We start from the raw sequence: 14,941 nt of genomic DNA on the forward strand, positions 1-14,941 counted from the left end.
CTGTATATATATATATATACAGTTACAAACTTCTATAATTATATACACATTAAAAAGGCATTTATTTGCTGAAGTCGGTTTAAGAATCAGACTATGCGGATTCATCCGTCCTGCTCAGAGTTAAGATTAAGTAACTAGAGAATAATAATGATATTCGGCACATCATATGTTCACAATATAATAGAAAATGTTCTCAATACATACTGAGTAAAAGTTTCATATGCGGACGCAGGAATATCTTCTGCATATTTTCAAAATATCATAGTACGAATTTTGAATATTAATGGAATACAGTCTACGTTTGATACTATACATGTTCAGGATCTGCTTATGCTGTATGAGTTTCTACGTAGAATAACGTAAAAAATTGATTTATGCTAAGAAAATTATGATTCCAATTAAAAAAATATAAGCTGATCTTAAAATAATCTCTAAAAAACATCTCAATATTATAATAATGTAATACTACCGTCTAATATCCTCCTTGAAAATATACTTTTGTCTGAAATATATATATTTTTTTAAAACATGTATTTTTTTAAATATTCGGTCGTTTTAGAACTTTTCGACTGTATATAGTCAAAAGTAAAATGTTGCAACACTTTTTGATGTTTTTTCTGTACGTTATCGATATTCTAAATATGCTAGACATTATATATATTTTACGTTATCACAGTATTCACGAAATTAACAGAGTATTAACAGAGTAAAGAATTTAACGATTACTTATGATTCGATAATATTCTTTATATAGATTTAGATGTAGTTAAAAGCTAAATATATACATTAGTCAAATCCATTAACAAATAATAGCTTCTAATAATAGCTTATTAACTAATAATAGCTATTAATATTAAATTAAATACAGGCAATCTTAAATTTAAAGAAAATAACTCGACAAGGATTAATTGCAATCGAATCGATTTTTCCAACCTTATTTTATTTATAAACATAATCTGACAAAATACATTTTATATTTTTCGTATTTTTGTTGCACACACATTTTACATTTTCTTCTCTTTTTCCACATTTGTCCCAAGAAAACCTTTAAAATCAAAGAATACTGTTAAAATTACCTTCTATATATGATTCCTATAGATGGTTGAGAGAAAATGAAAACAATGAATTATTACTTAAGTTAATACTACCTTAATCAAGGACTAATTTTCTTTACTGGAGTTTCTTTTATTAATTATTCATTTATGCATTTTTACTAAATCAACTGATACATAAATGAATTAATAAAAGAAATAAAGAAGTAATATTTTGCATAATTGTAATATCGTACATATATATTTATTTTACATAATTTTGTTTTAAATTGATATTTATTATTTAGATAACAAAATAAATGTACAGAAAGATAATTTTGTTTGATAAAGAAATTTATGAATAGTAAATTTATGAATAATCTCTTTGATGCATTATGAACTTAGCAATATAATAAATATAAACTTAGCAGTATTATTACCAGTTATTCCTGCGTATATTTGTGACAAGAGTGAATTGCTACTGTTCCCATCGTGATTTTGGGCGAATAACTTCTTTAAAAACTTCATTATCCATTTCATTAATTTGCACCATATACGCTTAAAATCTTTGCAGCAGGAGTCCTGAGAGAGTGGGGCTGAAAGAAAGTGTAGAAAAATATATAAGTAACAAAAAATCGGTTTTTTTAGTCGCTATTTAACGAAGTGATATAAATACTTACCATCATACAATGAAATCGTATGAATTTGGCTTACGCATTTGTTCATTTCCATCAACACGTATATTGTCTTTTTCGGTAAGTAGAAATGCTTTACAAAGCAACCTCTTCTAGATAATGTATACATATGGTAAATACGACTGCCAGGTTTATGAAAGTAAAATATACCTATGTAATCTTTAGATATCTTGTCCAAATCCTTGCCAGCATTGCAGAGCAAGATATCGAGCTGTTCCAAAATATTAAATAGAACACTACTGTAACGTGTCTGCATAGTATTTTTATATGTTTTGAATTCCTTATGTAAGTCGTAATCCTCTCCTTAAATAATGAATAAAAAATTATATTTAATTTAGCGAGGTATACAATGTATTTTTAGATCTAAATACCTTTGACTTCATTGGTCAAATTGATGTATAGAAAATGATAGAATATGCTGGCTTTTTCAATGGTAATTTCGCATCGCTTTTTTGAAACATATTTAAGAATTTTCATTAAATAAATTGTTATAGATTATCATATCCTTCATAAATATATATTTACAATAATATTTATATTATACAGTGTTTACAATAAAATAGTACTTTAATATAAGTACATCTAGATAGTATTAAATTATACAATATTTATATTACACAATTTATTCATGAATTTTCTTAAATGCGTTTTAAAAAGGGAAATACAAAATCATTGGAAAAGAAAGCCAGCATTTTCTTTCATTTTCTACTTATTATTTTGAACAAAGTTGCCATACATATGCATTTTACATCTAATGAATGACATAACATCGTACATATCATACAATCATATTATACAAGTGTTTTTACGGGAATCTTATTATGCTTATAAATATCAACAATATTAGAAGCAAGATATAAACGATTCATGTTACTATTGTGTAACATGCTCTTTCCTCGTACAGTTTGAATAAATAGAGACAGAAGAATCTATATGTATATAAAGAGTGTTATCTTTCTTTTTCTACTTATTATTTTGAACAAAGTTGCCATACATATGCATTTTACATCTAATGAATGACATAACATCGTACATATCATACAATCATATTATACAAGTGTTTTTACGGGAATCTTATTATGCTTATAAATATCAACAATATTAGAAGCAAGATATAAACGATTCATGTTACTATTGTGTAACATGCTCTTTCCTCGTACAGTTTGAATAAATAGAGACAGAAGAATCTATATGTATATAAAGAGTGTTATCTTTCTTTTTCTACTTATTATTTTGAACAAAGTTGCCATACATATGCATTTTACATCTAATGAATGACATAACATCGTACATATCATACAATCATATTATACAAGTGTTTTTACGGGAATCTTATTATGCTTATAAATATCAACAATATTAGAAGCAAGATATAAACGATTCATGTTACTATTGTGTAACATGCTCTTTCCTCGTACAGTTTGAATAAATAGAGACAGAAGAATCTATATGTATATAAAGAGTGTTATCTTTCTCCCACCCGCTAAATACATAGCGTTGTTCTGCCGACAGTACAGTCATAGTGTACAGTTGTAGTAGCTTACGCACACTATCAAACACGCAGCTCATAGCATGCGTCCGTTTAAAGAACGATGCTAATTTGCTGGAATTTATTTAAAAATAACTGCTTCATTAAGCATAGTAAAAAGAATAGGTCAGAACGTTCCAATTTAATTTTTCATAAAGAATAATGTTATACTTATTGGGCGGGGACGGATAATACCTTGTATACATATATGTATAATTACAGAAAGTGAAGATATATGTCACATCTAAACTACTTTGAAAGCAGAATATATTTGATTTAAAGTCTTTTTTATAAATATACAATCAGCGATTAATATGTCGATTAAAGCGTCAACATTTAAATAGTTCAAAAAGGTAATTAATAAGTACTTACCTCTGAAAAGACGAGTCGGTCTTAATAATGTAGCATATGTGTCAAACGTTTCAATTTTACTTAAGGGTAACTTTTCGTAATCACCCACGTCCAGAGTTTGTGGACTCTTACAATGATTAACCAGAGAAAATCGAATTGGTTGTTCGTTGAAATCTTTATTATTTGTCCTCTTTATCTTTATGACAAATACTTGGCCAGGTTCCAGCGGCTTCTTACCGATAACAAACGATTCTGAGTCATGATCACTACAATTGATCGCCACCGTGTTATACTTGCAAAGAGCGATTGACCGTCCAATGACACGTAGTTCGGGAGTGTCTATTTTCTTCATTTTATCACAAAAAGTCGCACACTTATTCGACAGTACTCGACGGCAAACAACGATGCAATTTTTAATGCAATAAGTATCAAGAAATAAGCTATGCTTCCGTCAGGAACGCAGGAAAACTACTGAGGCTCTGCTTCAGCTGAAGTATATATATATACCTGTTTGCCTTTTCTTCTCCGTTTTGAAAGGACGGTATTTCCCGTTTTTTTTAAGTCTCTCAGATAATATTCTTTGTCTTCATTCAGATTTCCCATCTTCGAGCAGGTATAAGGCAACTCAAATATATCGTTATTCCAAGTTGAACAGAACATTACAACAATATTAAAATAATGTTAAAATAACGAGAAAATAATCGAATCGTGATTGAAAAATAATCTTTTTAATCATTTTCTTATCATTTTCATGTTATCGTGATTTTTTGTTCTACTTGAGTAACGATTTCAGAGTCATTACCGGTAGATTTACACAATACAATTGATAATGAAATTTAGAATAATAAGTAACAATATAATGATGGACATTAGTGACCAACACTATAATATTGCCGCGTCTCACTAATTTACATAACTCACGTAATAAAACGTACCCAACTGCGTATAACAAATTTAACATAAATTGGATAAGAAATCAATGAAACGAAATAACAAATCATCGTTTATTACATTTATTCTTACATTTTTACATTTCAAATAAAATAATTACAATCATTACTGCAAGTGACGATATATTTGCAATCCTTTTATCATTTCTTCAAATATGGTCCTTGGTAACTTTAGATTCTCTAAATCTTCCATCGTCAATAATTTCGCTGCTAACCTCTCTAAAATAACATCCATAGAATATGCCTTTAGAGATCTTTTTGGCGGTGTGCCTATAAAAAATGTATAAGTAACAAAATAACGGCCGCATTTGGTGAGTCGACATAATATTGATGCTTACTATAAAAAAATGGATTGATGTTTATCACATTTACTGTGTCGCTCCTTTGCATACTGATATATATTTTTTTGTCTTCAGCGAATTTATATTGCTTTACACAGACTTTTAGATCACACTTATTTATTATAGATATCAAATATACAAATGTTTGACGTTCGTTATTTATTAACCAAGTATAATAAAATATGGCTATACGATTATAACGTTTCCGTCTCAGACTTATAAAGCTTTCGCATATGTTCATGCTTAGAATCTCAGCGTAAGGAAACATGTTCATTTTTATACGGCATATTTCAAATATTTTTCGTAAAATAACTAGAACAATGAATAGTAAAAGAATAATGTTTAATTCAGTGAGATATTACAATTCCAGTACTAAATACAAAATACTAAATACTAAATACGTCTGACTTGTCATGCATATTCATATTAGATCTAATGAATAGTTAAACATCATGCAATATGCATTCTTATGAAAATATTATTAGGCTATACAGATTAAATATATTAGAGGCATAACACAAATATGATATGTAATTGTTGTATAACATGCTTTCCCCCTACAGTTTTATACGAGAATGGAAATACGAGAATATAAATACGAAAAATATTACTATTAAATTTCTTTGACAACAAAACGTACTGATTTAAAGTCTATTATACAAGGTAGGGGCTCGAAAGCCAGACATTAAGATTTTACGGGAAATTTAAATTTGAACAAAAAATATTCTATAAATAGAATAAAAAATGCTTATTTAAAAAATTAATGTCTAAAAATCACGGTTTATACACATTTTTGCAAATGTCTATAGAAGCATGGGTTATTTAATAAAAATACCGAAACAAAATTCATAGAGAATTAAATTATCTTTCAAATACGAATAACACAAATGTAATACGTTACGTTGATTTCTATTTAACTCGTGATAAATCTTTTGGTGCGACACAACGTTTCCAGTGCTCCTGTTCATTTCACACATTGGATAAACTGTTGTAGTTTTAACTGAATTTAATATTTCTCTATCATTTAAATTATTCATATTAAGTTCTTGTTCTCTTTTTTCAAACTGAGTGAAAAAAATTCTTGCGTCTTCTTTAAAGTGACAACACCACATTGGAGATGTATTACTTTTTTCCTTTTCTTCTTTTTCCGGTATTTCCATAATGAAAAGCTCGAATGGCTCCAGTGACTTCAAACCGATAATATTCGGAGTAATTTTCATTTTGTGCAAGCGACAGCGTTGCGGACCAGAATATATGTGCATATGAATTCCTTTGAAATCGTCCATGTTAGCTTAGAAGTAGTTGTCTATGGCGTGAAATTTGACAGTACTTTGTCAATTATGTTTATTTTAACATAAACAATGGTATATTTATGCGAACAAAAATCTATGGCAAACAACGATACACTTTTTAAATAAATACTTACAGTTTTATTAGGAATTGGATAAACGTGCTCATTCGGCCTGAACGCTCGAAACTAAACTGGTCAGGTTAGTTTCAGGGTTAGTCTTTATATTCAAGTGTACTCGCCTCTCCTTATAACAACCGAACGTTCCCATTCGTTTTCGGAAAAAGTCTCCTCTCCCTCCAGACGTCGAGTACTACTCATTCCAAAAACGTCCCGTGAATCACCCGTAGACTATCCGTTTTGCGTGAGCCATACTGTACAAAGAAAATTTTCACAAATGTTGTCGCCTTATATTGTAGGTATGCTGTAATGACAACGTCTGCCGCTATATGCTAGATAAAAAAAACTGATTTTCTTGTCATTTTGATATATCGTGATTTTGTGCTCTACCTGAGTAATGATATGAGAGTCATTACCGATGGGGTAATGACTCTCGCGCGCGTTAGGCGCTGTGTGTGTGTGTGTGTGTGTGTGTGTGTGTGTGTGTGTGTGTGTAGGCATCCTCTTGAGTTACAAATTCAATTTTTTATTTATATACGGTGTCCAAAAATTACATTCATTACATACATGCAACTTTTTTGCTAATAATTTTTTAACAACCAATGAGCGCCGGCTAAAACCTTTTGATTGTCACTCAGGACAGTGTCCTTGATAATATATATCAAGGTGGAGGTCATTGGAGGATGCTCCGTTATAGTCGATAATTGCCCAAGAATTTTCCGCCCCTACAGCCCCTTGGGCGGAATTATCGAGAGAGAACTGCAATAAGTAACGATATAACGACATTAGTGACTGGTATTAATATATTCCCGCGTCTCATTAATTTACGTAACCAATGTAATAAAACGTAATCAACTATGGATAACAAATTAAATATAAGAAATCGGTCGATAAAAAATCGATGAAACAAAATAACAAATCATCGTGCATCACATTTATTTGTCATATATTTACATTTTAAATCAAATAACTACAATTATCATTGCAAATGGCGAAATATTTGCAATCCTTTTCTTTCCATTTCTTTAAGTATGATAGTTGGTAATTCCAGTTTTTCTAAATCTTCTTTCGTCAATACGCTCTTCGTTGTTATCCTCTTCATAATAAATTGCAAGGAAAAATCCCTCAGAGAATAATCTGGCGAAATGCAGAAAAATATATATAAGTAACAAAATATCAGCCGCATTTGGTGAGTCGACATAATATTGATACTTACTATGAGAGGATGGAAGGATCGATATCACATTTACTACGTTGCTCCTTTGCATACTGACGTATACTTTTTTTGCTTGATCGAATTTGTATTGCCTTACACAGATTTTTTTCCCAGATATCAGAATTACTTCAGTTAATGGACCATTATGGAAATAAAACATGCCTATGCGATTATTAGGTTCCCCATTCTCATTTTGTTGAACAAAGTATTGGTCTAAGTTTCTAATTAGAATGTCAGCATAAGGAAATTTATCTCTATTTGTGTGGCATATTATACGTAGAAAGCGGTGAAGAAAACCTATAACAATAAATAGTAAAAGAATAATGTTTAATTCAGTGAGGTATACACACACACACAATGCGCTTTCAGTAAATACTAAATACTAAATACGTCTGATTGGTCATACATACTCATATTAGTAAATAGTAAATAGTAAATAGTATAACATCATGCAATATACATTCTTATGGGAATATTATTAGACTATACAAATTAACTATATTAGAAACATAATACAAATATGTTATGCAATTGTTGTATAACATGCTTTCCCTGTAAAGATTTAATAAATGGAAATATGAGATTATAGATAAAAAAATATTATTGTTAAACTTCTTTGACAACAGAACGTACCCAGATAGCAAGGTGACGTCAAAAGACGTCATTTAGACGCTATTAAGACATCTATGACGTCTTAATGACATCTTAATAACGTCTTTAGACATCACCTTGCGACTGATTTAAAGTCTATTATACAAGATGGGACTCGAAAATTCCAGCCAGACACTAAGATTTTACGGAAAATTTAAATTTGAACAAAAATTTCCTATAAATAGAATAAAGATGCTTATTTAAAAAATTAATGTCCCATAATCACGGTTTATATACATTTATGCAAATATGTAGAGAAGCATATGTTTAATAAAAATACCGAAACAAAATTCGTATAAAATTAAATTATCTTTCAAATAAAATCAGCACAATTGTAATAAGTTACATAGGTTTTGAGATAACCAGTTTCAAATGTACAAAAAAAGTATTATTTTCAGGTATCGAGCAAGAAAAAAATATAGAGCTTTTTAAAATACTCTTCATTTATGCTGTTATAATTATAGTTTATGCTGTAAAAAATTAAAGTAAAGCAAATAGTAAAGTTAATAGCAAGTACTCACGCCAGTCATACATCCTACGGTGCCGCTGCATTCTAGTGCGTCTGTTTGATTTGCAAATTGGATAAACTTTTTGAGTTTGAATTGAATTTAATATTTCATTATTATTTAAATTATTCATATTGAGATCTTGTTCTTCTTTTTTAAATTGACTGAGAAACATTGTCACGGCTTTTTTAAAATGACAACACAATATATAGCTATCAAACATATAAGGTCTAAAAAATATATCCCTTCCTTCCACTTCTATTCCCGCTATTTCTATAATAAACAGCTCAAATGGCTCCAGCGACTTCAAACGAATAACATTCGGAATATCCATCTTGTACAATTGACAGAGTTGCAAACCAGAATATATGTTTGTATGAATTTCTTCGAAATGGTCTAAATTAGCTTGGAAGTAGTGGTGTATGATGTGAAATTTAACAGTATTTTGCCAGTTATGTTTATTTTAGCATAAACGATAGTATATTTATGCGAACAAAAATCTATGGCAGACAACGTTATACTTTTTAAATAAATACTTGCAATTAGAGAAACTAGATAATTAGATAAATAAATAAATAGATGAATTAGATAACTAGATAAATTAGATTTTACTAGCAAGTAGAGAAACGCGCGTACTTATTCGATCTGAACGCACGACACTGAACTGGTCAGGTTTCAGAGTTAGCCTTTATATACCTGCGTGTTCGTCCCTCTTTATAACAAACCCCCCCTCCCCGCCGCGCTTAGTCATTTTCGGAAATAGTTGTTGAATCTGTACAACGAAGGTCTTCAGAAATGTTTACTCCTATTGTAAGTAAACTATAATAACGACATCCGCCGCTGTATGCTTCTTTGCAAGGACAAACTGAACAAACTTTCTTTTCACTTTGATGTATCGTGATTTTGTATTCTACCCGAGTAACGATTTGAGATTCATTACCGATGGATTTACACAATAAAATTCATAATGAAATTTAGAATACAATACTCTCTTGATAGTTTTTCTTTCGATAACTTTCCGTTTCCAAAAATTTTCCGCCCCTACAGGCCTTTGGGAGGAAAGTCATCGAGAGAGTATTACGTAACGATATAACGATAGACATTAGTAACCGGCACTAAATATTCCCGCGTCTCACTAATTTACGTAAATCATTCTAAATACGTAAATAATTCTATAATGAAAACTTGGCACGGCTCCAATGACTTCAAACCGATAACATTCGGAATAATTTTCATTTTGTTCAATTATATTTATTTGTCAAAAGGCGGAGACTTATTTGTACTCCCAATATTTATTTTAGCACAAACGATAATATATTTATGCGAACAAAAATCTATGGCAGACAACGATACACTTTTTAAATAAATACTTGCAGTTTTATTAAAAAGTGGATGAACGTGCTTATTCGACTTGAAAGCACAAAATTGAACTGGTCAGGTTTCAGAGTTCGCCTTTATATATCTGCGTTCTCGCCTTTCCTTATAATGAACCTCCTCTCTCCGCCCGCCTAGGTCGTTTTCGGAAATTGCCTGTACAAGGAAGATTTTTAAAAATGTTTACATATTGTACTCATATGTTACTCATATTGTAAGTGAGCTGTAGGGCGACATCTGCCACTGTATGCTTCTTTGCAAGGTCAACTGATTTTCTTGTCACTTTGATATATCGTGATTTTGTATTCTACCTGAGTAACGATTTGAGAATCATTACCAATAGATTTACACAATACAATTCATAATAAAATTTAGAATACAGTACTTTCTCGATAACTTTCTGTTTCCAAGAATTGTCCGCCCCTACAGCCCCTTGGACGGAAAGTTATCAAGAGAGTACTGATATAAATGAGTAATGATATAACGATGGACATTAGTGACCGGCACTAATATATTCCCGTGTCTCATTAATTTATGTAACTAACTTAATAAAATCTAACCAACTGTGGATAGCAAATTAAACATAAGAAATCGGTCGATAAGAAATCGATGAAACGAAATATCAATCATCCCGTATTACATTTATTTACATTTATTTATCACATCTTTACAGCTCAATTCAAATGACTACAATCATTATTGCAAGTAGCGAAATATTTGTAATCCTTTTCTTATCATTTCTTGAAGTATACTTCTTAGTAACTCAAGTTTCTCTAAATCCTGTCATCCTGTATTTTCGTCAATGTACTGTTCGTTGTTATCCTCTTCATAACAACGTCCATGGAAAAGGCCTTTAGAGAAAAACCTGGTAAAATACAGAAAAATGTGTAAGTAACAAAATATCGGTCGTATTTGGTGAGTCAACATAATATTGATGCTTATCATGATAGAATGGAATCATCGGAATCATCGATATTTTCAACTTGTGCAAACGACAGAGTTGCGAATCGGAATATATGTTCGTATGAATTTCTTCGGAATGGGCTATGTTAGTTTGCAAGTAGTGGTCTATGATGTAAAGTTTGACAGTACTTTGTCAGTTATGTTTATTTTAGTATAAACGATACTATGTTTATGCAAACAAAAATCTATGGCAGACAACGATACAAGTTTTAAATAAATACTCGCAGTTTTATTAGGAAGTGAGTAAACGTGCTCATTCGATCTGAACGCACGAATCTAAAAATTACCTTAAAATCAACAAATATTTCTTTAATAGGTGCCATTAACATATATTTACTTTAATCTAAATTCTCTTTATTTAAGTCAAGTATTGTTTACCTGATTAAACAATATTTGGTTTAAATAAAAAAAATTTAGGTTTAAATAAATATATTAATGGCACCCATAAAAGAAATATTTGTTGATATCAAGGTAATTATTTCCTCAGTGTACAAGAGAACAATGATTTTAAATATCGAAATCGCATTTGTATCATGTGGAAACATAAAAATAGCATTGATTTACTGAATTTACCGGATGCAAATCCTATCGAAAACGTTTGGTTCTTGATAAAGTTTAAACTTCATGGAAAAAAAATTTGGTCGGTCAAGGAGTTAGTTCGATAAATTTGATTATTATGGAGATTTTTACCTTAAGAATATTTTATAAAATTAATTGAAAGAATGCCTCGGAGATGCCAGACAATTATTGATAATAAAGGACAAGTTAGTAATAATAAAGCATCACAGTTCTAACCAAGTAGTATGTATATGTTTTATTCCAAATCATTTCAATAAATTATTTATCAAGTTTTATCGGACATGCTCTTATCAAACAGACTATATGTAACGGACGATGTCGTAAGTAATTGTCGTAACGAGGATGCTGAGCGGCGCCTTCAGTTTCTTCACAGCGCATTTGACAGGAAATTGAAATTCGCCGACCATAGTGGGTTGATACTCGAGCCTGTGATAAATTGTGAGTGCGTCAGTGCGAATGTCTAAAAAATTGTCAAGTTGTCGTCTCTTCTATTTACCATAGAATCTGTTCGCTTCTTGCGTTTAAAATTCCGCTCATAGGCATTATCTTCAAGTTCTGCAAGCGTCCCTCGGAATATAAAGAGTCGCGCACCACCTCAAAGTGCATTCGAAATTCCTCGTCGTTGACTATACATATTGACTCTCGCACGGTAACACCTGCGGGGTGCACAATAATATCGTTAGACGTATAAGTTTTTTTTTTCTGAGAAAAAGTCTAGTGGAAAGGATGATAAAATTGCCTCCAAAGATAATTTTGCCGTAGTTATGCAAGAATGATCCAATTCACATGAAGCACGTTTCGAGAAAAATGAAAATAAAAATTTTATACATGATTTTAAAAGTATAGATAGAGTGAGAATGTAAATACAAATACAAAATATGCAATTCTTCGCAATCGTTCAAAAAGTCAAGTATCGTCAATTTTCTTTTCTTTTAAGATATTCACTAAAAAGCTTAATTCGTATGAATGAAAAAGGACGCAATTAGCAAAAATGGTGCAATTATTAGAAAATAAAACTATTTTTAATTAATTTTAAACATCCATAAGGCTTGGAAAATAAAAACTGAAAAATTATAATTTTATGAGTTGGATTATTCTTGCATAAGTATAGTCATCTTACATAATAGCTGCCTAAAAGTAACTTATAGCGAGTAAGCATAGTCCCAGTCACTTCGTTAGAGTAACAAAAAATTAAATAAAAGGATATCTTTAAAAAGATATATATATATAGGAGATATATACAAGATATATAGAAAATATATAGGAGATTTTTAAATCTCACATGTGGTACACACACGAGTATGTGGAATACTTTAATTGACACACTGGGATTATTTCTGTCTTCGCTTTTTTATTTATATTCAATAAAACTAATGAAATAATACTAATGAAATCTATAAAAAATTATAAATATACTTTCAAGTCTAAAATAGAATCATGTGCAGAAATAATTGCAAATATTTACTTAACTGTTTCATTTTATTGCATTATAAAGAGAAATGAAAGTTTATCTAAAAATTTATTATTTTCTTGAAAAAACAAATTTAACACTGTAGGAGATTCTCTTGTCAATTTTTAAGAAAAAAATTACATATTTCAATATATCAAAAAGTATAATAATTTAGATATATGAAAATATATCATTTTTCAGCCAAGAAGCGAATAAAATTATTAATAATTTCAAGACTTTGCGATATTATTCTAATGTCTATAATTGTTCGCAATTAAGATAATTTGATTACAAATCAAGTAACATTAAACAGAGATTAATGAAAGCCGGGACGTTGTTGCTGGCATGCAAAATATTCCATTAATAGTCCATCAATAATCATTAATGTAATGACTAGTTAATTATAGTTAATTATAGTCAATTAATGAATTTTAGTGTGTAAATAATCAAACGCATTTTGATACTAAGATGAGATATCTTTCAACAATCTTAATTTAACAACCTGAATTTTTAATCGCGAAATCAAAATAAACATCATAAATAATGTCATCATAGTAGTAATTTAGTTTTTCCAACTAATCTGCTTAGCATCATGACGAAAAGGTCTAGGAGATTTAGGTTTCACACATTACATATTACAAAGCTATTTTGAGGTAGCTACTGTGTCAAATTATCTTTGACGGCAGATTTATTATTCTTACTTCGGGAGAATCTTTAAACCTAATCTACAATGTGCTGTTTGCGTTCTGTTTCTTGTCTTCTGTCTTTTTCTGGCTTAAAGCTTAAGGTTTGTGTCAGAAAAAGAAAAAAAGAAAGAAGCAAGAATCTAAGAACACATTGTGAATCAAGCTTTAGGCCCTTATAATTTTTTTTCTAACCTAATACGGTCGGTTTCATTCTTAGATGAGCAATTGGACAATAAATCAGCGGTTCTCTGACGAACGCGACTATCAGGAAGAGACATTCCAGATTGTACTTTTCGATGGAGAATAACCAGAAAGACTCGAACGTGCCAACGCGGTCCGCGAGAAACACGAAGGTGAATTCGACCTGCTTTCCACGCTCGGCGACACCCTCCGACAGCACGCAGCGAAAATTCGGAATCTGGCCTTCCGCGTGACGGGTTCGATCACTCCATGCGAAACGATAATCATCCGACGTTGGATTTATCATGCGGAATTTTCTGAAATTTCGAAATACACTGATCGTATCTTTTTTAAGAGGACAGAACAATGTAACGCTCTGAAAAAAGCGTATTTTTGAGAATTAATTTTGCGAAAATGGACTAATCAAATATTTTGAAACATTTTATATTAATTAAGTAACTATTAAATTTTATATTACTATTTTTTTGTTATTTAAAAAATTTATAAACAGCACTTATATGCAGCATGTGGCCAGACTCACGACTGCGAAAAATATCGCTGCAATCGGCAAAAAAGATAGCGCCCATTTATTTTGACCTAAGTTCTAAAAAGCAAAAAGTTCCTTAAGGAATTATATCTACCGCAAGCCTTAAAAAAAACATGCTTTTTTGGGATTTTTTTTTATTAAATAGAAAATCTTTTATCTCCGTTTTTTTTTAATTTAATAATATATATATTCGCATTTAGTGAGACCCTTCACTCGTGTTTGTTTATGCGAATGTCAGTATTCAGATCAGAAAGTGACGCGAGACACCGTTATAAAATGTAAATTCTTTGTGTACATTTCGGATAATTAAAATGTCTTACAAGAAAACTGAACCGATGTGTGTTGACATCGAAGAGTCAGCGCGCGGCTTTCTATCAAGTTCTGCCGCGGCAGATTGTGGCGAGTGATCGAGTTGAGTATATCAGCTGACGGGTGCAATGAAGCGTCGGATTGTTCGGTATGAATAGAATTGTTTGAGGGTCATC

General features: G+C 30.5%; 4 protein-coding genes across 4 annotated transcripts; all 4 read right to left on the bottom strand.

Annotated features, from left to right (window-relative positions):
• Positions 1-978: 978 nt before the first annotated feature.
• Positions 979-4,098, bottom strand: LOC116846372. Its single transcript, XM_032820101.1, has 4 exons — positions 3,627-4,098; positions 1,712-2,029; positions 1,472-1,627; positions 979-1,045 (listed from the first exon to the last, which is right to left on the bottom strand). The coding sequence occupies exons 1-4, from the start codon at positions 3,955-3,957 to the stop codon at positions 1,005-1,007; spliced, it is 846 nt and encodes a 281-aa protein (XP_032675992.1). The 5' UTR covers positions 3,958-4,098; the 3' UTR covers positions 979-1,004.
• A 497-nt stretch (positions 4,099-4,595) lies between these two features.
• On the bottom strand, positions 4,596-6,838 carry LOC116846407. The gene is made up of 5 exons (XM_032820182.1): positions 6,695-6,838; positions 6,323-6,558; positions 5,798-6,202; positions 4,894-5,208; positions 4,596-4,825 (listed from the first exon to the last, which is right to left on the bottom strand). Exons 3-5 carry the CDS (start codon positions 6,180-6,182, stop codon positions 4,662-4,664), a joined length of 864 nt encoding a protein of 287 aa, XP_032676073.1. The 5' UTR covers positions 6,183-6,202; positions 6,323-6,558; positions 6,695-6,838; the 3' UTR covers positions 4,596-4,661.
• Positions 6,839-7,223: 385 nt separating this feature from the next.
• Positions 7,224-9,380, bottom strand: LOC116846408. Its single transcript, XM_032820184.1, has 3 exons — positions 8,693-9,380; positions 7,521-7,817; positions 7,224-7,441 (listed from the first exon to the last, which is right to left on the bottom strand). Exons 1-3 carry the CDS (start codon positions 9,009-9,011, stop codon positions 7,284-7,286), a joined length of 774 nt encoding a protein of 257 aa, XP_032676075.1. The 5' UTR covers positions 9,012-9,380; the 3' UTR covers positions 7,224-7,283.
• A 2,350-nt stretch (positions 9,381-11,730) lies between these two features.
• Positions 11,731-14,912, bottom strand: LOC116846325 (hydrocephalus-inducing protein-like). Its single transcript, XM_032820017.1, has 4 exons — positions 14,777-14,912; positions 13,922-14,226; positions 12,090-12,249; positions 11,731-12,019 (listed from the first exon to the last, which is right to left on the bottom strand). The coding sequence occupies exons 1-4, from the start codon at positions 14,803-14,805 to the stop codon at positions 11,893-11,895; spliced, it is 621 nt and encodes a 206-aa protein (XP_032675908.1). The 5' UTR covers positions 14,806-14,912; the 3' UTR covers positions 11,731-11,892.
• Between the last annotated feature and the right edge of the window lie 29 nt (positions 14,913-14,941).

The sequence above is a fragment of the Odontomachus brunneus genome, unplaced genomic scaffold, assembly GCF_010583005.1.
Source record: "Odontomachus brunneus isolate Ranch 3 - 2012 unplaced genomic scaffold, Obru_v1 Obru_scaffold_063, whole genome shotgun sequence".
In the NCBI taxonomy this organism is placed as follows: domain Eukaryota; kingdom Metazoa; phylum Arthropoda; class Insecta; order Hymenoptera; family Formicidae; genus Odontomachus; species Odontomachus brunneus.

Excerpts from the sequence above, each read along its gene's own strand:
- LOC116846325 (XM_032820017.1), bottom strand. The coding sequence starts at position 14,805 with ATGTCAACACACATCGGTTCAGTTTTCTT. Across the intron at positions 14,227-14,776 it reads CACATCGGTTCAGTTTTCTT|AAAATTCCGCATGATAAATC; the intron begins GTAAGACATTTT and ends TCGAAATTTCAG. Across the intron at positions 12,250-13,921 it reads AATGAAACCGACCGTATTAG|GTGTTACCGTGCGAGAGTCA; the intron begins GTTAGAAAAAAA and ends TGCACCCCGCAG.
- LOC116846407 (XM_032820182.1), bottom strand. The coding sequence starts at position 6,182 with ATGGACGATTTCAAAGGAATTCATATGCACATATATTCTGGTCCGCAA. Across the intron at positions 5,209-5,797 it reads CGAGTTAAATAGAAATCAAC|TTATTTTACGAAAAATATTT; the intron begins GTAACGTATTAC and ends TCATTGTTCTAG. Across the intron at positions 4,826-4,893 it reads CATCAATCCATTTTTTTATA|GCACACCGCCAAAAAGATCT; the intron begins GTAAGCATCAAT and ends CATTTTTTATAG.
- LOC116846372 (XM_032820101.1), bottom strand. The coding sequence starts at position 3,957 with ATGAAGAAAATAGACACTCCCGAACTACGTGTCATTGGACGGTCAATC. Across the intron at positions 2,030-3,626 it reads ACCGACTCGTCTTTTCAGAG|GAGAGGATTACGACTTACAT; the intron begins GTAAGTACTTAT and ends TCATTATTTAAG. Across the intron at positions 1,628-1,711 it reads TACGATTTCATTGTATGATG|CCCCACTCTCTCAGGACTCC; the intron begins GTAAGTATTTAT and ends ACTTTCTTTCAG.
- LOC116846408 (XM_032820184.1), bottom strand. The coding sequence starts at position 9,011 with ATGGATATTCCGAATGTTATTCGTTTGAAGTCGCTGGAGCCATTTGAG. Across the intron at positions 7,818-8,692 it reads CCGTAGGATGTATGACTGGC|GTTTTCTTCACCGCTTTCTA; the intron begins GTGAGTACTTGC and ends TTATTGTTATAG. Across the intron at positions 7,442-7,520 it reads GATCCTTCCATCCTCTCATA|ATTATTCTCTGAGGGATTTT; the intron begins GTAAGTATCAAT and ends GCATTTCGCCAG.